The sequence below is a fragment of the Xyrauchen texanus genome, chromosome 21 (assembly GCF_025860055.1).
Source record: "Xyrauchen texanus isolate HMW12.3.18 chromosome 21, RBS_HiC_50CHRs, whole genome shotgun sequence".
NCBI classification, from domain to species: Eukaryota; Metazoa; Chordata; class Actinopteri; order Cypriniformes; family Catostomidae; genus Xyrauchen; species Xyrauchen texanus.
This window is the reverse complement of record NC_068296.1, coordinates 39,149,006-39,173,771: the sequence shown is the minus strand read 5'-3', so window position 1 is coordinate 39,173,771 and position 24,766 is coordinate 39,149,006. Positions and strand designations below refer to the sequence as shown.

Genomic DNA, 24,766 nt, shown 5'->3' with positions numbered 1-24,766 from the left:
ATATTTATATATAAATATTCACTGAAAGTAAATAGTGACATTCTGTCTAATATCTCTTTATTGTGTTGCATGGAAGAAAGGAAGTCATACGGTGATGGTGAATGATGACAGAATTTCCATTAATAATAATTCTGTAGTACATGTTAAATGTGTATTATGTAATGGAATATAGGGGAGTAAACGTCTATTATGAAATTTGTGAAAGTAACGAGTTACTCACTACTTTAGTACTCTTTTAATTAGATACTTTCTTACTCTTACTCAAGTAATTATTTATGTTAGTACTTTTAATTCTACTTGAGTAATTATGTTTTTGAAGTAATTGTACTTTTACTTGAGTACAGTTTTTGGCTACTCTACCCATCTCTGGTTCCCACCAATGGGCCAATAGCCCCACAGTGTTGCCCTAAAATCTGCTCTTAACACGCTGCCCTGGTGCCAACATCACACACCCAGCCCATTTCATAAGCAAGAGGGAAGCTCAAGCTGAGCTATCATGTTATCTAGAATATAGAGTTTATATCATAAGTAAACATTACATAGCTAGCAAGATATGTTAGTGTTGACAAGTCACAGACTGTAACAGCCATGGTGTCCAGTGTGGACTTTCCACTAACACTGGATACACAACCTGTCAAGTTCGGCTAAACTCTGCCTTTGACATTGACCCCGCCACACTCCCAAGTTGGCCTTGTCTGGCCCAAGGGTAGAAAGCCCCTAGATGGCACAATAAAGCCCCGGAAGTGACAGTGGAAACGCAACTGGCCCTGGCACAAACTAGCATGCCCTCATTTGACCCGATATTGGAAATGCGGCTAATGAATACATCTAGAGTATTCGCTGTTGTAATTAAAAACATCAGTGTTTGTACTATTTTAAACATGTCAGGTTTAACATTGCAATGCTAAAATGTACTGGATGAAGATAAGGCACAAGGTACACTTTCAGTCAACAAATCTATAATTCTGTCATGTGAAGTGATATAAAGGCCCTTATATGCTGGGCAACCATTTAATACATCAAGGATTCAACTACTTCCTCACTATTGTGGTGTAAACAAACAGAAACATGTCTATCTGGATACCATTTAGAGAGATTCAGTCTTGTTGGCAAGACTTGCAGTCTTCATTTACTGTAAATCTGATAATGTCCTCATCCAATGTAGCACTCCTCAGTATCGAATGAGAAACTGAGTGGTTCGCTGAGGAGAGATATGCCAGTTTCCCCTGCAATTTCAGTCCAGTCCTGTGCAAACATTGCTGCTGTGTGTGGAGATCCATAAAATGACAGCGAGCATTAATATCTGAATGCTTTATTGAATAATATTACACTCTGCATTATCATATTACTATATTATCATTATTATATATCTACAACATCCCCTCTATAACATCAGCCTGTTGCAGGTCAACATTACAGCACAATTGCACTTTACCTTGGAAAATGTACATACTGCCAGTCAAACTGTTGCTGCTACTACCTCTACATCTGTCATTATGCACTATTTCATATTCATATGCATACTTTGTACGTACAGTATATTTCTTCTTTCTCCTAATTTATTGTGTTTTTTGAATTGTGTTTTTTTACTTCTATTTGTACTCCTAGAAGGAAAGATCAAAGGAAAGTCAGAAAAACATGGAGGATTAGACAGAAAAAACATAGGAACTGATGCTGGTGATGCCTCATCTGAAGCGGCCTAATTCACTTTTCTACCAGACAAAACCATTTTGTATTGTTGCTCCAAACATCAGTAAATGGGAGTGTGAACTGGTTTGATTGGAGCAATGGAGGAGTCAGGAGACAACGAGGCAGGTTCAAGGTCAGTCCTTTTATTATTTCTGTTTTCATTCACAGAATTGACAGTCAGGGAGACCCATGTCTTCACAGGGAGACGCATCTTATCGCGCTGAGCGAGATAAGATGCGTTCCTTCCACAAATGTTGATGGGCAGAGGGAAAATTGGGTGGCAGATGCCAAAGCAAGTGCATTAATGTGCCCCTGGTTTGGGGACTGGAACATAATTCAAACTGGACAAATAGGAATAGGTTGAAAGTGGTAAGACATCCACCTAGATGGATTGTGACTAATTACCCTCTCTATGTTCACAGTGAGAGGAGAGAGGGAGATAAAAAGACATCCAGTTCACAGAGAGAGGAGAGAGACAGACAGAACAGAGTCTCTGTGTCTGTTCCCAGATAGAGAGAGAGAGAGTGAGCCTTGTGTTGTGTGAAGCTGAAAAGCCATCTTGTGTTTTGAGTGAAGCTGTACAGCTGGTTATTTGTTAATAAAACAGACTCGTGAACTGTGGAAACCGGTTCCCGCTTCCTCTTTATCTGCCCAAACCGAAAATTTTTTACAGAGATATTTTCCAACCAATCAAATTTCCTGTCTCAGGAAAGACAAGATTTTATTATCAATTGCCATCACAGTGAGTTGAAGTGTGTCTCACAAGTATGCACACTAGAAGAGTGCTGCAAGTTTGCTTTTATCCACCAACTCTATTTTCACAAAACATTGTCAGCATACATACTGAAGCATGGCACTTAAAGAAAGAAAAGAAGTTTTTAAGCATCAACAAGGTTTGAATCTGTACTTGCATTCTTGCTTCCCCTACAGTACTGAATAACTATATGTAGGAGAGCACCCTTTGAACCCAGTTTTTACAGCATTGTTATAACATGCACCCTTAAAACCAAACAATATTAATGTTTCATACTATTTATAGATGGACATTGTTTGTTTCCTAGTGTGAATGTTTCAGTAGTATGATTAGTGATGTACATGAATAAAAAGTTATCCAATTGTGTGTGTGTGTCTGAGAGAATGTATAAGCAGCCACACAAATATCTAATTCCACAATAATCACTTCTTTTTGCCTTTTTTTCCCTTTTTAGCCTTGGATTTCTCGCCTTTCTTGGAAGACCGCTGTCCCTTGCGCACTAGAGTCCCACGCCACCAGGACTGGATCTGAGCATGGATACATGAAACAAAGTCAAACAAATATATTTTCCTTATGACTAATGCATGAATGAAAATACTCTCTGTTTGCTTTAATTTACCTTAGTTGCTGCATCTCTCTCCGTCTGCTCTTTCTCCAGCTGTACACGCAACTGCTCCTTCTCCATTCTGTCTTCAATGATGACCTGCTGCATGTCTCTGCACTAAGGTATGAAAAGTTACGGTAACGCTTTACAATACGGGTGCATTAATATACATTAATTAATGCTTAACTAATGCTCAGATAATATTGAGTTAATGTATGACTCATGATTAACTAAGCCATTCATTAATGATTGTCACATCAGCAACTAATAAGAATCTGTATGATTAATATATTAAGTCATAAATGAATTGCTATTAATTAAATGTGTCATCATGGTTTAATTCCCTAACAACTTGTTATATGAACTAATAGTGTTAATTAATGTGTTAATGACCACAATGAGTCGAAACCATGTATTTGAAATTCCAACCAATACGGGTGCACTAATATGCATTAATATATGCTTAATTACTGCATTATTACAGCAAATCCATATGTTAATTACTACAGTTACTTAATGATGGGTTAATAGTCATGTGCCTCAATCTTTGCAAACCATTAGTTAATGTTTCATTAAAACAAATGCTGATACTCCAAAAGTCATGACTTATCATTTATCATTAATGACCATTGGACTTTATAAAAGCTGTTTATTTAACATCAGTTTTCAAAAGCATTGCCTCACTAAAGAAAAAAAACAGAGGGATGCAGTTTTATCGCTGTATCAGCATTTGTTTTAATGGAAAATTATCTAATGTTTTGCAAAGATATCTTTATGTTATGACTTTACTTGTTGGGGCACATGACTATTAAGTAATTGTTGTAATTAAGACATTCATTTGCAGTAATTAAGCATGTATTAATGCATAATACAGGGTACCCCCAGGATCCTCCAAATGAAATTCAAGGCTTTTTAAGACCTTTTTAATACCATTTCAAATTAAATTTAATGCCAACTTCGTACCCATTCCGACAGAAGTATGAGGGGAAAATGTCAAATCTGTATAAATTTTGAACCCTAGAAAATAATTATGTACAAGTAGGCTACTTGAATTAAATAAAATATTTTATTTAAATTATCAGTTGTATCTTTAATTTATATAATTTAATTAATTATTGTAAATCACACATAAGGGAGTTTTTATAATAATGTTATAGGCTAATAAATTTTTAATGACATAATTATGTTTCAAATGTCTGTCATAAATAAATACAATTTATTTTGAAGCATCAGCATTTACATAGCCTACTTAAATCTGCATAATTGTGATTTTTACACCAGGGCGTTATTTACTTTTATAAGGACAATTTTTAAACCTTACTATATGCACTCTCTTTCCTGTCAAATTCTTATATTTGATCAAATTCAGTTTTAATAATAAGGGCTGTTATCAATCAATTGTAATAAATAATTTTATGAGATTGATGTTTAAACAAATAATATAAAAAAAATCAATGATGCCTTTAAACAATAAACCAATAGGTGGCGGCAAGTGACCGTCTTAATAAATGAATCATTGAGTCATTCATTAAACCGATTCATTCAAAATGCTGAATCATTCAATAACAAACGACAGCGCTTAGTGTTGCTTTTCTTTTGTAACTATTTTTGTCGGTAAAATAGAACAAAACGATAATGCGTCTAAATTGTAAGTGACTACATATTAACTAGGCTACTTGTTTATTAAACTATACATTCAATGTAACATTTGCAATCGTGATATTATAGAACAGCTCAATTAATTTCTTCATTATTGATAGCCAGAGCTGTTTCGGTAACCAAAGAGGTCTGTGCTGCACAGAACAATAGGTGGTTGGCGCTGGCGAGCAGTACTACACGCGGTGTGTTTGGCACCCTTCATATGGGAGTCCAGGGCCGTAACACCCATCGTCGTTAGCTTAAAAGATTTCCGGCACCAACAGCAATAGGCCTCGCTGTCATTTCCTGGCACAGACTTGACCCAAACGTAATTCGGATTCCTTGGCCACAGCGGATTAAACTGACACTTTCCCATTTTAACAGACAAACTAGGCTAGCTACTATCTTGGTCTGTACGGTCTGTACCTCACTTGCCCAGTAACCATAGTAACGGGTGCGCAGGCTTTCGCGCTTTCTGCTATGACGTGGAGCGCGAGGTGCACTCAACGTTACGCTGCATGATTTTTTAATTAGCCTACATTAACCGTTAATTTTGTTACGGTATGAACAATCCTAGGAAAGGCACAAAAAATATAAGACCTTTGTAACGAAATCGAATACTTTGTATACCAAATTCAAGGCTATTAAGGCCTTAATTTGAAATTATCAAATTTAAGACTTTTTCAAGGATTTTAAGACCCGCGGGTACCCTGTATTAGTGCACCCGCATTGGGTGGAATTTCAAATACATGGTTTCGGCTCATTGTGGTCATTAACACATTAATTAACACTATTAGTTCATGTAATAAATTGTTAGGGAAATAATCCACGATCACAAATTTTATTAATAGCAATTAATTTATGACTTAATATATTAATCAGACAGACTCTTATTAGTTGCTGATGTGACAATCATTAATGAATGGCTTAGTTAATCATGAGTCACACATTAACTCAATATTATCTGTGCATTAGTTAAGCATGAATTAATGCATATTATTGCACTCATATTGTAAAGTGTTACCAAAGATACTTTACAATTTATAGACTGATTCCTTGTAAAAATAGATTTGCATCTTATAATTATCAGCAATTCTCATAAAAATGTACTTTGTGATCAGATAAGAAGCTATAAAAGCTGGGGCTAATTGCTCAGCCCATAGGGTTTAAAGGAATAGTTTTCCCCAAAATGAAAATTGTCATAATTTAGTCACCCTCTTATCATTCAAAACTTGTATGATGCTCTTTCTTATGTGTATCACAAAAGGTTCCACATTCATTAAAAATAATTTCAAGGGCTATTTTTTAATACAATAGCAGTGGATAGTGCCTCACTTTAGAAAATGTGACAGGGCGGAGGGCGGGACCTGGTCGTGATTATACACAATTAAGCCTCTGAGAGGGATAAAGGCAGACTGCGGAAGGTGGTGCGAGGAGAGAGATCGTTTACGGTCAGCTGACCATCATGTGTGCGTTTGTGTCTTTTGTTTAAATTTATCATTAAATCTATTATTTATATTGCCAAGCCGGTTCTCGCCTCCTCCTTGCCCGTTTATATCCCTTTACAGAACCATATATGTAAGATGTCTATGTGACTCAGAAGTCATATTATAGGATTTGGTTAGAAACGACCTGAAATTTAAGTCATTGTCTTTTCAAAATTCTGATGCTTGTTAATAGTGGTTTGGGTATTCACTTGTTTAGTGCTAAAACAATGCAAGTTCTGGCATGAACACTTGAGAAGCAGTTGAAAAGCAGTGTTTTAATAACCTTCTTAGACAGATCCTGAAGTTGTGCCAGCTTGTTGGTCCTTGCATTCTTTAGAGCTGTGATCTCTTGCTCCTTCTCCTCCAAGTCTATCTCATAACGCTGAATCCAAAACTGCAGCTTCTCCTGTAAGCTCTTTTGAGCACAAGTAGTTCAATGACAGCAATGAAAAAGTTTCAGTGAATTTGCCATTAATCAAGCTTATAGGAATAGTTCAGCCAAAAATTATCATCTTTTGCACACCCTCAAACATGTATGTTTTTCTTTCATATGTGGAACTCAAAAGGAGACGCTTTAATTAATATTGTACCAACTTTTAAATACAATGGCAGTGGATTGTTATTGGCTTTATAGCTTAAAAGCACAAACACAAAATAACTCATTGTTGAAGAATATCCTAGACAGTTTTTTCAAAATAATGAAAGTGATAGGGGGTTGTCAAGCTCAAATGCATTTTTATAAAATAATAATGTACATACTGTATATATATTCAGTGCATTCAGACCCCTTCATTTTTTTCACATTTTATGTCAGCCTTATGCTAAAATGCTTTGTTATTTTATTTTTTTCACATCAGTCTACACTCCATACCTCATAATTACAAAGCAAATCCCAGATTTTTGATTCCTTTGAAAATGTATTAAAAAGAAAATGCTGAAATATCACATTGACAGAAGTATTCAGACCCTTTGCTATGACACATAAAATTTAGCTCAGGTGCATCCCATTTCTCTGGATCATCTTTGAGATGTTTCTACACTTTGATTGGAGTCCACCTGTGGCAAATTCAATTGATTGGACATGATTTGGAAAGGCTGTCTATGTAAAGGTCTCACAGCTGAAAATGCATATCAGAGTAAAAACCAAGCCATGTGGTCAAATAGAACTGTCTGCAGAGCTCAGAGACTGGATTGTGTTGAGGCACAGATCTGGGGAATGCTACAAAACACTTTTGGCTGCATAACTGGCCTCCATAATTCTTAAATGGAAGAAGTTTGGAACAACCAGGACTCTACCCAGAGCTGGCCGCCTGGCCAAACTGAGAGGGGGAGAAGGGCCTTAGTAAGCGAGGTGACCAACAAGCAGATAGTCACTCTGGTTCAGTGGCGGGCCGTACATTTAAAGTCTAGACCTTCAGTGTGATACCTGCCATTAAGAAAACACAGTTTCACAATGAATAAGACACCCTATGCCTTTGGGCATCAAACATTATGTCGTAGCTGACTAATAATAGCAATTGACATTTTCAAAACATGTCCACGCACGAAAGCCACAACTTGAAACAACTCTTAATGCTCAAGCAAGTCTAATTTGAACTGCAGCATGTCTGATTGTGAAATGAACGTCTCCCAAACAGACATTCAAAAATCATAATTTTTCATATGAATCTACCAAGGAGGTCTATAAGAAAAATCGATCTAATAATATTTGCGATTTAAAAGTTGCTTGCAATACATTTTGTTTCATCAGGTTACACGGTTATGCTGTGTTCCATTCAAGTCGGATGTGGGATATTCCTACTTGATATCTCCATAAATGTATTCCATTCCCCGATATTTGGAACTACAAAGCTCCCGTTAGCTCAGCAAGGATTTGACTCTCATTAGAGAAGTCTCCTAGCAACCCAACTGATAAACAATGCTGCAGCGCTCCATACCCCATACCGGTGCTACAGGTGTATGATCATCAAAAGAGATTATAATGTTTTATACAAGTGTTTGTTAAACAAGCTTTAATATCATTTTTATCGATATTACTTAATAAAGTGAATGTTTATCACTTACTTTGTATATCTCCCTGAGATTCCACATTATAATATAATTTGTGTGACATCATGTGCCTGCATCTCGGCGAAATCAGAGTTGAGAATTTCTGCACGAGCCTTCAAGTTGTGACTTCAATATGCCTTTCATTGCACTTTTCCTAGTAGGAAGTTGTAAAATCCGACACTCTGAGTTGAATGAAATGCAGCATTACTTTTCAAAACTTGATCTGACACTTAATGCTCATGCAGACTAATTTACACTTAGAAAACTCCTGATGCTGCTATAACAATGCAAAAAACACTTAACAATTAGCTTGAAGTGAAAATCCTGCTTTCCTAATTAATAAATGAAGCAATCACATGGTCATGCAGAACATCTCGTGTTTTTAAATCCATAAGGATCTCATTCTCAATGTTGATAGCAGTAGTGATAACAGCCGACTCATCGGCAACATCTTGCGCTCTTCGTTTCAAATTACGTCAATTAAAGTGTGATTGCGTCACTCAAGGCAAGCTTGAAGGCCTCGACCGGGACATATTCTAAAGATCACACCCACCAAGAACAAATAAATCAATCTGATTGGCTGATGAGTCTGACAATCTGACATTAGATGCTCATTCATTTGCACTGTTGAGGGATTCTGTGTAAATTCTGAAGGCCTGACGGAGTGGAGCTCAGACTCACACTCTGCTTCAGGCATGTGATTTGTGAAACAGTTGTCACACTTTGCTTGTAAGCATCAAGGAATAAATTCTGACTGGATAAACATTTAGTTTTTCTCTATTTGTTTGTAGATTAAGAGTGGAACGCGATTAAAGATACATAGGCAAAAAGGTGATTGAGAATGAAAGGATGAAAAATATTTATTTATTTGTCGTGTTAGGCCAGCAGAGAAGACTTTGCTGGCCCTGAGAATTCAACACTATTCTGGTTGATCTCCAGAGATCATGTGTGGAGATGGGAGAAACTTGCAGAAGGACAACCATCACTGCAACATTCCACCGATCTGGGCTTTATGGCAGAGTGGCCAGCCGGAAGCCTCTCCTCAGTGCAAGACACATAAAAAAGCACCTAAATGACTCTCACACTGTGAGAAACAAGATTCTCTGTCTGATGAAATGAAGATTGAACTGTTTGGCCTCAATTCCAAGCGTCATGTCTGGAGGAAACCAGGCACCGCTCATCACATGCTCAATAACATCCCAACAATGAAGCATGATGGTGGCAGCATCATGCTGTGGGGATGTTTTACAATGGCAGGGACTGGGGGACTGGTCAGGGTTGAAGGAAAGCTGAACGCAGCAAAATACAGGGATATCCTTAATAAAAACCTGGTCCAGAGTGCTCAGGAACTCAGACTGGGCCGAAAGTTCATCTTCCAACAGGACAATGATCCCAAGCACACAGCAAAGACAGTGTCATAGTGTCTACGGACAACACTGTGAATGTCCTTGAGTGGCCCAGCCAGAGCCCGGACTTGAACCCAATAGAACATCTCTGGAGAGACCTGGAAATATCTGTCCACAGATGGTCCCCATCCAACCTGATGGATCTTGAGAGGACCTGCAGAGAAGAATGGCAGAAAATATCCAAATCCAGGTGTGCAAAGCTTGTCACATCATCCCCGAAAACACTTGAGGCTGTAATTGCTACCAAAGTTGCTTCAACTAAGTAATGAGATAAGGGTCTGAATACTTATGCCAATGTGATATTTCAGTTTTTTCTTTTTAATACATTTGCAAAGTTATCAAAATTCTTGTTTTGCTTTGTCATTATGGGGTATGGAGTGTAGATTGATGTGAAATTCTTTTTTGCATAAGGCTGCAACAAAACAAAATGTGAAAAAAATTTAATATCTATCTGAATACTTATTTTATATATATATATATATATATATATATATATATATATATATATATATATATATATATTATATTGTGTCTCACTGTGTGTTGTCTGTTTAGGAAGGTCATCATCTCCATATGAACATCTTTTTCCTCCTTAGTTTTCTCTTGCAGCATCTGAGTGAACAACCAAAGGTAGAAATTGTGAATTAAAAGATGATGGTCTATGGTTTTAATTCTGCATTCATGTAATGTCAGAATTATTACACTTACAAGTTTCTGACTAGGATCTTTATCACACATAATGACAAACTGGAAAGTAAGTTGAGAATGTGAAAATTTGGTGAAAATGCTGACTTCTCCCACTTGACCATTCAAATGTCAGCAGCTTTGACACTGAAAGGCAGTTAAGTAGCAACCCCTACACATTCTGGAATTGTATTATAGACAGTGTTACCTGATGAACTTTCTTCTTAAATATAAGCAAGAGGATATAGAGATGAACTGGGCAAGTAGTGTTTGTCAAGACAGACTTTAATGTTGACAAAGCCTTTTCAGAAGTTTAAACAATTATAAAAAGAATTAAAATCTTAAGGTTGTTTAGGCCTTATGTAATTTGAATACTTTAACATGCAGCACTGTAGATAGAAGGACGGATGGATGGACGGACAGATGTAGGGTTTCGTCCCCTATTTGAGGGAACTCAAATTGTCTTCGGTACGAAATCCATACTGGACACTGTTTCTCGTATATTTTAGCGTGTCACACCCAAACGTCTGAGAATGTTTTATAAACTGAGAGAGGTTTCGGGGTGGTTTCTAGTGTGCAATATGTTCCAGACAAATACAGGAGCAGAACAAGTTGTCAAACACACACCCTAACTTCATCTTCCAGTTCCTTCTCTTTGTGACTGTTGGTTTTCTGTCCCTCATAGACCAGCTGCTCAGCGCAGCTCTTGACAAACTTCCCTTGCTGTCCTGTCCTCACCCTCATGTCCTGTACCTGGACCTTCAGGTAGGCGATCAGCTCCACAAGCGCCTGAGAGAGATCAGAGTCCATTTTCAGAGACACACGGCAGTTGTCCAAAATTACAGGTCAAAGCTCAAAAAGGAAGACAGAGTAAATATTAGAGAAGTAAGATATTTGTAGATACTTGATTACTTTTTGAGTAACCCAACACTAATTATCAATAATACTGTAAACTGTTTATTGAACATTAGTGTCTTTTCTCATCGTACTGCTGCCACTGTTTTATAATGGTTCCAAAAAATGACTTTTAATAGACGTTAAAATACTTTTTTTATGCTAAATATAATTTCTTATTTATTTTGATTTTGGGGACATATTTTTTTTGACATTTTGTTTTCATGAGATTTACTTTACTATCTAGGTGAGATAAAAACCTTGACCAATGGTAAACATCATCATAAGCATAATTGAGAGTGTAAAATCCGTAGCTGTAAATTAATTATTAATAAAGACATTTGTATGTAACAGGGAAGATGTGATTACCTCACACTTCTCTGCTTTTTCAGCATGAATGTGCAGTAACTGTTTTTGCAGTTCTTTAACCCTGAGGCGGCTCTCTCTCTCCCTAGGGTTATGTACAGTATGTTTACTGTCTGAGGCTACAAGATATAGAACATTATATTTTTGTGTAAATGATTTGTCAGTTCATATTGAAACCTGTTTATCATGTCCAGAAGATCAGCTTTCTTCTTCCTCTCCTCCTCCAATACAGAGAACAGACTCTCAAAAGTGTTTTTCTTCTGCAATTCAACTAATAACCCATTTATGACATCTGAAAGAAACTGCCTGTGGAGACAATGTGTTAGAGGTTGATAATGAAATAAAAAGCTTGATACCAAAAATATATACACTCACCTAAAGGATTATTAGGAACACCTGTTCAATTTCTCATTAATGCAATTATCTAATCAATCAATCACATGGCAGTTGCTTCAATGCATTTAGGGGTGTGGTCCTGGTCAAGACAATCTCCTGAACTCCAAACTGAATGTCAGAATGGGAAAGAAAGGTGATTTAAGCAATTTTGAGCGTGGCGTGGTTCTTGGTGCCAGAAGGGCCGGTCTGAGTATTTCACAATCTGCTCAGTTACTGGGATTTTCACGCACAACCATTTCTAGGGTTTACAAAGAATGGTGTGAAAAGGGAAAAACATCCAGTATGCGGCAGTCCTGTGGGCGAAAATGCCTTGTTGATGCTAGAGGTCAGAGGAGAATGGGCCGGCTGATTCAAGCTGATAGAAGAGCAACTTTGCCTGAAATAACCACTCGTTACAACCGAGGTATGCAGCAAAGCATTTGTGAAGCCACAACACGCACAACCTTGAGGCGGATGGGCTACAACAGCAGAAGACCCCACCGGGTACCACTCATCTCCACTACAAATAGGAAAAAGAGGCTACAATTTGCAAGAGCTCACTAAAATTGGACAGTTGAAGACTGGAAAAATGTTGTCTGGTCTGATGAGTCTCGATTTCTGTTGAGACATTCAGATGGTAGAGTCAGAATTTGGCGTAAACAGAATGAGAACATGGATCCATCATGCCTTGTTACCACTGTGCAGGCTGGTGGTGGTGGTGTAATGGTGTGGGGGATGTTTTCTTGGCACACTTTAGGCCCCTTAGTGCCAATTGGGCATCGTTTAAATACCACGGCCTACCTGAGCATTGTTTCTGACCATGTCCATCCCTTTATGGCCACCATGTTCCCATCCTCTGATGGCTACTTCCAGCAGGATAATGCACCATGTCACAAAGCTCGAATCATTTCAAATTGGTTTCTTGAACATGACAATGAGTTCACTGTACTAAAATGGCCCCCACAGTCACCAGATCTCAACCCAATAGAGCATCTTTGGGATGTGGTGGAACGGGAGCTTCGTGCCCTGGATGTGCATCCCACAAATCTCCATCAACTGCAAGATGCTATCTTATCAATATGGGCCAACATTTCTAAAGAATGCTTTCAGCACCTTGTTGAATCAATGCCATGTAGAATTAAGGCAGTTCTGAAGGCAAAAGGGGGTCAAACACAGTATTAGTATGGTGTTCCTAATAATCCTTTAGGTGAGTGTATGTATATATACTTTTGTCAAGACACTATCTATAAAGGTATATAACAGACACACACAAAAATATATTGTGAAACAATAAGATATACTGTGATATGTTGCAAATAATATGAAAATACAATAAGATATAAGCATAAATAAAAAAATACACCAAATGTATTTATTACATTTACATTTATGCATTTGGCACTTTTATCCAAAGTGACTTACAGTGCACTTATTACAGGGACAATCCCCCCGGAGCAACCTGGAGTTAAGTGTCTTGCGCAAAGACACAATGGTGGTGGCTGTGGGGATTGAACCAGCAACCTTCTGATTACCAGTTATGTGCCTTAGCCCACTAAACCACCACTCCAGATTTACACATTTATTAGGGCTGTCGATTTAACGTGTTAATTTAGTGCAATTAATTATATCAAACATTATACTTGAAAATATTTTTGCCCCCGACTCGTTCGTAAAAACGAATATTTATATCGTTGGAGCAATTCAAGCTTGATGTACCACCTTGATATTTTTGGCAAATCTGTGGTAGTAGGGGGCAGTAAGCGCAACTCCAGTTGTACAGGCAGCACACCAGGTCAAACCAACGTGAGCAGCTCAGCCTTGATGACACTCTCTTGCACTCAAAGACAGCTGGACTGAGCACAACATTACCGCAGGGATATCAAAATGCATTTTTCTAAGTTTCGAAATATATTTAAATTATCATTCCAATAATTAATCAGCATATGATGTAATACATTTCCAATTTAAATTATAATCAATTAACAGCCCTGAATGTAATGCAATTAAAAAATTATTTATTTTGTATTATTCTAATAATAACTATAATAATTCCTTTTTATATTATTTATTGAATGCAACATTTTATGATGGTATTCATATATTATTTATTAAAATTTGTCCTCTTACATCCTTATCCTATATACCTTCACACTGTATATAGCAACACTTTTAGTGCATTCAATAAATTTTGGAATGACCGTATTTATGAGTTGAGCACACATGAACGCCACCACAAATTCGTAATTACCAATCAAATTTTAGGATTTTCTTTAAAGCTGCCTTCATGTGTTATTAGAATTATCCTACTTCCCACTTTTGAAACGGTAATTACAAGTATGTCGTGTTCAAGTGCTTTGTTGTCGGAAAGAACAGGAAACATGGACGACGCCAGGTTCATTCATACATATTTCTTGAGAAACTTTTATTTTGACACCATAATACATATAAACAGAGACTATTTAGAAGAGACAGGACACTTCGAAAAAAAAAAAATAGGTAGAACACACAACGGATGTAGAAAGGAAGTCCTGCATTACAGGTAAAGAGCCAATCAGCTATTTGATAGAGACATTGCCTGTCAATCAACTTGAGTATCAAGTCGTAATCAGAGGTAAAGAAGCACAATTTATTATACCAGTGTTGTCAGATTTTACTGCTGATTTCTGATATGTTCTTTGATCGTAATCTTGACAAACTGTTTTGGAGATTTTGGTCTTTCCCCATTCAAGTAAATAGGAGCTGCACTGGCATGACTGGAAATAGCTTCCCAGGAGCATTCCAAAGATGGCCGACAGTGGACTGACTTGCTAGAAAGACTTTGATATTACACAGTTAGCTGGCTGAAGATAATGGAATTTTGGTCAAATACAAGCTATTTTACAACATGCATCAAATGGTTGCTGACATACATAAATTATTTTAAAAATGAATAAAACCTGTCATTCGCAACAGAAACCATACTCTACTCCACCATGTTGAACGTTTATGACTCCTCCCATCTCGAAATCTCAGGTATCAAGATTATCTTTGAGTTTCCTAGTTGTAATTACGATTTGAGGGGTCGTTTTTATGAGTAGGAAATTTGTATTTACAATAATTCTGAAAGCACGTGAAGGCAGCATTAGCTCTAACTTCAGAGTTGGGGTGTGTCAATTTAAGAATCTTTGCAAAAGCAAATTGATATTGACCATGAGTTGCTATTGTGAATTAGAGCTGGGGGATTTTTCGATTAATTTGTTATTAACGTTTTTAACATGGTAAAAAAAAATTTGTGGAATTGAGGTTTTGCATAAAATATTACCAAACGCTGTAATTGGATACACTGTCAATCCACCAATGACTGAATATAAAATAGAAAAACAAATGTTCACAGCACTTGGCTTGGTGCCACCCTCAATCTGAAAAATCTGGAAATATGTATGGCTGTGTGCTCCAACATAACATATGTTAACAACATGGAGACCGATATAAAAGCTGGTAATATTTCCAGTACGATTGTACAGTGTGATTGTAGGTAGACTTCGTCCATCATGCATGTTTACACCACATTAATCAAACAATAACTATGTTCTGTGTAAGTTGTGTAAGTCATGAAGCACTAAGCTACATTTTCAGAGATGTCAACAGAAATTCATGTGTTTATAATAAGGTGTTAGAACATACGTGACAGGAGTCACGTCACACCATGTGAGGTTTGGATGTGTGAACAGCGAGCTCTGCGCACTTTGCTAGTTTTAACACTATTAATGACATAAACCAGTGAGATTCTATACACTCTGTTCCATAACTGTTCTAGGAGGTCAACATGTCAAAGAATTCAAAATCCTTGGGCTCTGGAGACATAAAAAGACACTTACATGGTCAAGCAAACACACCTGAGAAGGCCCTGAGCCAGGGAGTCGATTTGGTCAGAGAAATGAGGGAAATTAACATTCCCACAGGGCAATGCTGACGAAGGTCGTTGCTGACTTGGAGGATCTTGCTGTAATACGTTGATCGATCTCTGCCATGGAGATTAAATACTCTGAGGTCATTACAAGAGTGGGGATGTCGAGAAACGGATTGATTATCAGGAATCATCAGAGAGGGAATTATCTGCTAATCCGCTTGCAACCAAGGTGGATTTGGAGCGTATCTGGGAGAAATTGGAGGACATGGAAGACCATATCCGGTGGAATAACGTCTGAATCATCGGAATTCCTGAGGCTGAAGAGGGTCAGGATATGCGGAAATTCCTGGAAGGGCTCTTTCTGAATCTGCTTCACATAACAATTCGGAGATCATCCGATAAATATCTTTTGTTACGCAAGGCGAAGAGTAAAGGAAGGCTTTTTTTGGAAGAACCACAGCATTTTCTTATTCCCAGACATTGCGAATTCGACAAGAGAGAAACTTGATCGATTCAAGGAATGCAAGAAATGCTTCCATCAATGGAAGATCGCTTTTGCACTAATGTTCCTGACCAAATTGAGAATAGATGCTAAGGATGGCCGTAAAACATTCACATGCCCACAGCAAGCAATATCCTTCATAAAGTCAATGGAGTAAGTTATTTTGTGGTATCGCATTGCAGCCGAGTGGACCGACTCATCCACAGTTTTGTGGATATATTTCTTGCAAGACACTGGAGCGATTAGGTCATTTTTTGCACTCATGTAGCAGCCAAATGGGCTGGCACACTGAACATTAATTTGACTGTCAGAGGAATCTGAGCACCTTTTTTTCTTTTTGTGTTAGATCCACCTAGCGGCCGGAGTTTGTTTTGTGGCGTAACAGACCTTCGACACATTCTTTGTGTTTATTCCACCTATTGGCTTGAGTTTGTTTTATAGATTATGTTTTGCACTGGACTTGAGCAATCCGATGGCAAATTTGTCACGGAGGCTCTCGTAGGCATGGACTGTTTGAGTTTAGAGGGATGGACGCCAGGTGACGCTGTTGTGTGCAGGGTTAATGTGCACGTTTTTCTTTTTTCTATTTGTTTGGTTCTGGGGGAAGTTCGGGGTTGATTGTTGCACTAATGTTGAAATGTGGTCTTTATAATTTTGTTTTTGACACATAATCTATTTTTCTCATATGTCAAAATTTTATATGAGTGGATTGTCTCTGGATTGTTGTGGAATATGAATGGGTTGGGGCACCCCATAAAAAGAAGGAAGGCTATTTCTCTTCTTAAGAGTAAGAAATATTATATAGTGTTTCTTAAAGAAACACATCTTTCCCCGCAGGAAGCTGAAAAATTTGGGAAGATGTGGGGTAGACATGTTTTCTTTAGTTCTGGCTCAAGTAAGAGCTGGGTAGTCATTACATGATAAGTAAGCATCTACAATTCAAATGTCTCAAACAGATTAAATATAAATTAGTCATTATTGTTTTAGCAGAAATTCAGGGGCAAAGTCTTATTTTGGCTAATAACGTTAATGATCAGGGCTTTTTTATTAGTCTTGTGCACCCCTCATGATATAATATTGGGTGGAGACTTTAATCTTTTGATGGACTCAGTCCTTGATCATAGTGAAACAAAATGTGTAAGCCACCTAGAGCAACATTGACGCTTCACAGAATGTGTAAAAATTTGGTCTTTGCAGATATCTGCTGACTTTTGAACCCATCTGGTAGGGACTATACATTTATTTCATCAGTCCATAAGATTTATTCTAGAATAGATATTTTTTTATAACTAAGTCCCTCATTTCATCTGTTGTGGATTACTCAATTGGAAACATCTTAGTCTCAGATCACGCCCTGGTGAGTTAGAGATGTTGCCACATACGGAGAAAAAGAAATCATATAGCTGGTGCTTTAATGTATCTCTTTTGCAAAATCCTGATTTCCAACTAATTTTAAAGACTGAAATCAATGTTTATATGGAGACCAACTGGTCCACAGTATCGTTTGTCGGTGTGGCTTGGGAGGCACTTAGGGTTCTTAGGGGTCAGATCATAAAGTATGCCTTGTTCACTAAAAAAAATATAATACTATTTTTCACGAAAAGTGGAGTTTTGGTTATTCTGGGCAAGACAGTAATACTTTGAGTCGGGGACAAAGCAGGGTAGCTTTTTCTACCATTCCCTCAGTGAAATCTGCTGGTGGTGACATTTTTACATCAGCCATTGATATTAAAAATGCATTTAAAGAGTTCTATCCTGATCTTTATAGTTCCACATCTTCGTCTACTGATGAAGATATTAGAAACTTTGTGGAACCATTAGATCTCCCTAAATTGACGACTGAGCAAAATAATTATCTTGATTCTGAGATAAACTTGGAGGAGCTTGACAAGATAATTAAGGCCCTGCCTACTGGCAAGGTTCTGGGGCCAGATGGCTTTGCAGCTAAATTTTTTAGATCTTATGTTATAGAACTGGCTCCACTTTTGTTAGAAGTTTATATGGAACACTAAAGAATGGAAAGCTTCCTCCAAACATGACACAAGCCCGGATCAGTCTGATTCTTAAAAAGGACCAAGATCCAAGTGAGTGTAAAAGTTACCGTCCAATTTCTCTGATCCAGCTAGATGTAAAAATGTTGTCAAAAATTCTGGCTAACCGATGAATTAAAGTTATGACATCTCTTATACATATAGATCATGTGGGTTTTATTCAGGGCTGCAGCTCTTCTGGCAACATTAGGCGTTTCATCAATATCATGTGGACAGTGGTGAATGATCAGACTCCGGTCGCGGCCATCTCATTTGATGCCGAAAAGGTATGGTAGAATGGGATATGGTAGAATGGGATTAAGATTTTAAATCATTTAAGATTTTGGAAATTTATGGGTTCAGAAATACTTTTATTGGATAGATTAATTTACTTTATAGACACCCTTTAGAGACTGGCGACCTGTCCAGGGTGTCCCCCGCCTTTCGCCCAATGTTAGCTGGGATAGGCTCCAGCCCCCCGCGACCCTGTACACAGGATAAGCGGTTGACGATGGATGGATGGATGGATGGATGGATGGACACCCTTTAGAGGCGGTAAAAACAAATGGATTAATGTCAGATTATTTTACTCTGAATAGAGGCATTGTCAGGGTTGCCCTTTTTCCCTATTATTGTTCTGTCTTGCCCTGGAACCTTTAGCAGCCGCGATAAAAAAGGAGGATGATTTTACACAGATTTTATTTTATTATTTGTCTCCGACCCCACTAGATCTATGCCTTGCCTCCACAGAATTAAAAATTCCTTTTCTAAATTTTTGAGATACAGAGTTAATTGGTCTAAATCCAAAACATTGGCTTTGACTGTGTACTGCCCAGTAATGGCTTATCAGCTGGGTGCCATTCAATGGTCCAAACAGGACATTAAGTATTTGGGTATTTTATTCTCAGGGTTAATTTTGACCCTTTAATAAAAAGGCTTTCGAGCAATGTGGGCAGGTGGGCTGCATTACATTTATTTATGATTGGGAATGTTTTAAATTTAATTGTATTCCAAAATTCAACTACTTGCTACAATCTCTCCCTGTAGATGTCCCCCTCTCTTATTTCAAACAATTTGATAGCATAGTAAAGTCCTTCATTTGGGATGGTAAGTGTCCAAGGTTACATTTCAATAAGCTACATAGGTCGATTTGCAAAGGTGGGCTAGGCCTACCCAAGATTTTGTTTTATTATTATGCATTATTTATTATATATCAGATACTCTGGAAGTGGTGATTACTGCTTTTGGAAAAGGTCAGGAGGCATCAGTGTATTACTCCCTGCTAATTCAGAGTCTGGGGGACAGAGCTTTAACTTCTATCAAGAGATTAAGGGAGAAAGATTTAAACTTGGTATTGGAGGAGGGAGTGTGGGCTAGAGATGCAAGGGTGCACCTTATACAATTTAAGATTTTACATAGATTTTATTGGACCCTCTCTAGATTGTACAGGCTTGGTCTTAAAGACACACCCACCTGCTGGCGACGCCAATAAGAAGATGGAGACACAACCCATGTTTTTTGGTGATGTGTTAAGATCCAAGAATTTTGGTTGAAGGTTCAGAGTTTTATGTGTGAGGTATTGGGCACTCAAATTTTATTTTGCCCCAGACTCTGTATTGTAGGTTATGGGGCAGTCAGCAATATAGGGGATAAATACATAAGAAATTGGGTCCTGGCCAGTATTATCATCGGCAGACAGATAGTTTTAAGGGGATGGAAGTCAGCTGGAGTGCTCTCATTTCAAGAGTGGTGCATGGAGATGGGGAGGGTGGCTGCATTCAAGGAAGTGTCATCTACAAGGCTGTGGAACTTGGATTCATTTGATGGGAAATGGGGCAGCAATTTGGTGCTCTTGGAGGGCTCTCAGGGAGGGGCAGTGGAGAGATAAGTAAAGTTTTAAATGTATGTGATTATTATATATAGTGTGTGTGTGTGTGTGTGTGTGTGTGTGTGTGTGTGTGTGTGTGTGTGTGTGTGTGTGTGTGTGAGAGAGCGATATATATCCCCATAAGGATAGTAAAACCCGAAATGTTTTACCTTGTGGGGACATTTTGTCGGTCCCCATGAGGAAAACAGCTTATAAATCAATGCTAAATTATGTTTTTGACAAAATAACTAAAATACACATCCTTAATATACAGCATGAATTACACACCAAAAACACACTTTGCTCTTCATTTAATTACAGTAGCACTATAAAAAGCTTCCTATCTTTGCAAGTGATAGGGAGAGAGGGAAAAATACAACACATTAATTTTTTCCCTGACCAAAATAACTTGAACGTACATCAAGGTATTTACGACTTCTGAGTATACAGTATAAGAACATATTCTATAGAGAAGTGTGACTTTACTCATACCTTTCTTGCTGAACTTTGGTCAGGTTGTCGGTAGTAAGTGGGCTCTCCTTAATACTGAGTTGCTGAAGGGATGTGTGTAATTCTTCTGTAGCATCAGACAAACTGCTCCCAGCCCTGAGACCCCGTCCAGATGATTGCAGATTCAGTTCGGTAGCCCTGTGTTTCTACATAAATAAAGCAGTCCAGAATGTGCTTCAGAGACTAATAAACTAAACACAACACAATAGGGATATTTGCAACATTGTCTCGTACAATGAGCATTACTATAACTACATTGTGCAAATTCTACATTTAGCCACAGTTTCCTGGTGAAGTTCACACTAGCGGTGCTACAACAACTGTGCACTTTAATCATGACTACAACAGCTGATTATGACTTTAAAAACAATTTACTCACACTCTGCTATGTTATGATATCGGAACACTTTTAACACATCATTTGAAAAACTATATACATTTTAATGTTTGTATTACAGACCCACCTACATTTACACTTGTATTCCAATATGATTGGTTTCTGTGGTAGCTCACCTGATTGTTGGACTTTTGACTCAGAGGACCACAGCTTGAGACCGGTCAAGCATGCAAGCGTGTCAGTAAGACAAGAGTGTCACAGAAGCAACACGAGACAACTTGGTTGTGTCAGAAAATGGACACTGTCAGTTAAGTTTAGGTATTGGTTTGGGATAAGGATGTCCGTTTTGCTTACCTCTCATTTGTTTGTATTATATGACTCGTTAAGTTTAGGCATTGGTAAGGGGTAAGGATATATGTTTTGTTCACCTGTCAATTGCATTTAGAACACTATTGGTTGGTTTAGGTTAAAGTTTTAGGTTAGGGAGGTAAAATGTATTCATTTAAACCTCCATCTTACAATCACGTTAAAACCCTTGTCTGATTATGACACCATTTCACTCCCTTTTGGTGCCCCCCGCTGGACATTTCACAGGGAAACTGCAGCCAAACGTGTAATGAAGCACGTAACTATGTTGCCACAGTCACATAATTTTCATGAGATCAGGCTGAACATTTCGCTGGTGCTGGAAAATCGCTAGTGCACTTATTTATTTATTTATTAAAAGCAACTTACATGAATTTGTCTGTTAAAGGTGCTGTAAGAGATTTTACCAATTTTACTTCCATGAGACTGAGCTGTTGAATTCGCCACGCCCTCTCTTACCTGAACCCGCCCCCTAAAGATACCATATGAGCTTTATTGATACTAACATTGTGCAGAAACGGTTGTTAAAAACAACAACAGCAAAATAGTGCCTTCAAATGACAACTGTTATGAACAGCATGGCATAGAAATGGCTTTAAGGCTCAGCAATTCAGTGCAACTAGAATACTATGAGAAAGCACAAAATTACTGACAGGTCAAAATCGTCAGCCCGCGGCCTGCTGACACAATTTTGTTTGCTGTTTACAGAGTCAAGAGCACCGGTGTGAGATATCTCATGACAATTATTTCATTAATATCTTTCAGGTAGTAGGACATTTTTTTGCATAGCTTTCCATGAGAAAAGTCACTTACAGTACCTTTAAAAGTCATGTATTATTTGAGCTGTTTAAATCATCTTTTTACAGTCATTTTGGGGTTTGATGTCATTACATCATCATCACATCTAAAATTGGCAATAAGTTTACACAGAAAAGGTTAGTAAGCGATTGTATCACACTGAAATCATGTTAACGCACACATCGTTTATGTTTTGTGGTTATATTTTTGAAATAGTATTTTAATGTTATGGATTGGCACCATTCACTTCCATTGTAAGTGCCTCACTAGAACACAGATAATTTTAATTTAATTTAATTATTTTAAGAAAAAGAGGGGCAAGTCACAATAATTTTATGTGGTAATCGATATTATGCCACAAATGCTGTCGATTTAGTTAAATGTATATGTATATATATATATATATATATATATATATATATATATATATATATATATATATATATATATATATATATATATTATATTAGCATCTTAATTATGAGCGATGGTCGCGGTACAAAGCATGATTTAACAAAGTAAAGAGAAAGACTGAAATGGGTCAGATTCTGATACTCACAGTGATCGGTCGACGCTGCACGATGTTTCCTATTACCTCCAGCTGATCAGCGCAGTCCTGCAGCACAACACACGCTCTGAGCGCCTCCAGAGACATCATATTGTCACGTGAAGGCTAAACAGATGTCCAAAGACAGAAACAAGCCACTTTCGGAGCAGCGGTTTCCTTTCTACATCAAAAGCAACCGGTTAATCAACCGTTAAGAAAAGACGCTCAACGCGCTGCCATGACAACAAGTACTACAAGGCGTTTCTAAACGTGTTGGCTGTCACACCACATTTAATTAATTATTACGTATTATCGGGTAGTCTAATAAACCGCTATAGCTTTAATTTTCATTATTTACGGTGTAAAAAATAGATAGAATAAACTCTTAAGCAGAACTCTCAGTATAGTAATTACGTCATCACGTATTCTTCTCCCCGAGGCTACGTCATTGAATATTACTAAATGTAGGCCTAATACATACGAACAGATTTCTACCTAGCCTATTTGAGGATTTCTTGTTAACTTAGAAATGGAACACTTCATCCATGCTCAGAATAATTAACAATCTAAGAGTAAGACATTTCCAGACTGTTATATAAGGAGAAAATTGACCTACAAATGTATTGATTTCATTTTTTCTTATGTGTATATTTTATTTTAATTTTATCTAATATTATTTTTTATTTATTGTATTTTTTTAAGGCTTTGACATGACACTGTCTGAACATTAGCTATATGTCGGTTTTTCTTTCAAACAGCAGAGGGAGGCAGATTAAAGGACAAGGGTCCATATGGAATGGAAGGGCAGTGCATGTCAGTCTGTATTAAATGAGCCCCAGAGTTCTTTAAAGAGCACATGTGACTGCTGAACTTAGGGTTGCCAGCCGTCCCATAAAATACAGGATGATATTTGTCCCATATTTAAGGTGGTCAAATGGTGTCATGGTGAAATCGTTCCAGATCGCTAATTTAACATTGATATAAGTTGGAAAATGGTGGATAAAGGACTGTCCGAAAAGTCCACAAATAGTGCTAACACTGTGGATTTCTTTCTATAAATGTTCGATTAGATCAAACAATGTATGAATATAATCACTGAGTCATAAAGACAAGTACAGGTTAAGGAAGAAACAAAATATGTATAAACCAACCAAAATGTATACATAAATAAGATAAAGGAGACAAATAATTGAAAAGATAAAAATTATTATATTTTATTATTTTTATTTATTTATTAATTATAAAAGATGTATTTTTTTTATAAGTCAGGGGTTAGGAAAGTTCTAATTTCAGTATATAAGAAAGGGTATACAATTTTTATTAATAACGCATATTAACTGTGGAGGATGAGGTTAGGGGCCATTGTTATGCAGTTGCTAATGTGTTCTCTGTGGTTGTTTTGTGGTTGCTTGATGGTTGCTAACTGGTTGCTAGCATTCTTTCTATTTAATTAGCATATTCTTGGAATTTCATTAAAGTTAATTTTTATATTTGCATGTGATTGGTGTGTTTGTTTAGTTAAATATATATATATATATATATATATATATATTCAGTTCCCTATCTTTCACTTCCCTATTGTAGTGACAATAGGGGTCACTCTTGGGAGCCCGAGACACCTCTGATCTTTGATAAAAGGCCAATGGGAATTTGCGAGTGGTATTTGCATGCCAATCCCCCGAAAATACAGGTATAAAGCAGCTGGCGTGCAAACCGCTCATTCAGATTTTCTCTTCGGAGCTGAGCGTTCGATGTTCACTGCCTGAATTCCCACGGCTTCTCGTTCTGGAACTGGTGAATTCTCCGCCCAGCCGCAAGGTCCCACCCACCGGTATATCCCACGAGATTGTCCCCTTGGTCCACCTCAGCGCCTCGTGGCTTGCCCTCTCCAACCCGTCATGATGGTTGACCCGGAACATCCTACTTGGCTATGCGATTCAGTTCGCCAAGCGTCCGCCCAGGTTCAGCGGCGTC

The 24,766-nt window shown here is 37.6% G+C and overlaps 1 protein-coding gene across 1 annotated transcript; it reads right to left on the bottom strand.

Annotated features, from left to right (window-relative positions):
* Positions 1-1,637: 1,637 nt before the first annotated feature.
* Positions 1,638-22,996, bottom strand: iqcg (IQ motif containing G). The gene is made up of 9 exons (XM_052152013.1): positions 22,805-22,996; positions 20,727-20,890; positions 11,749-11,877; positions 11,575-11,656; positions 10,939-11,100; positions 10,165-10,239; positions 6,456-6,587; positions 3,063-3,164; positions 1,638-2,970 (listed from the first exon to the last, which is right to left on the bottom strand). Exons 1-9 carry the CDS (start codon positions 22,901-22,903, stop codon positions 2,866-2,868), a joined length of 1,050 nt encoding a protein of 349 aa, XP_052007973.1. The 5' UTR covers positions 22,904-22,996; the 3' UTR covers positions 1,638-2,865.
* Positions 22,997-24,766: the final 1,770 nt, after the last annotated feature.

Bases quoted from the DNA above. Each gene is read 5' to 3' on its own strand.
- iqcg (XM_052152013.1), bottom strand. From the start codon at position 22,903: ATGATGTCTCTGGAGGCGCTCAGAGCGTGTGTTGTGCTGCAGGACTGC. The intron at 10,240-10,938 runs GTGTGTGTTTGA...TTGTTCACTCAG, and splicing joins AACTGGAAGATGAAGTTAGG to ATGCTGCAAGAGAAAACTAA. The intron at 3,165-6,455 runs GTTATTAAAACA...TTCATACCTTAG, and splicing joins TTCAGGATCTGTCTAAGAAG to TGCAGAGACATGCAGCAGGT.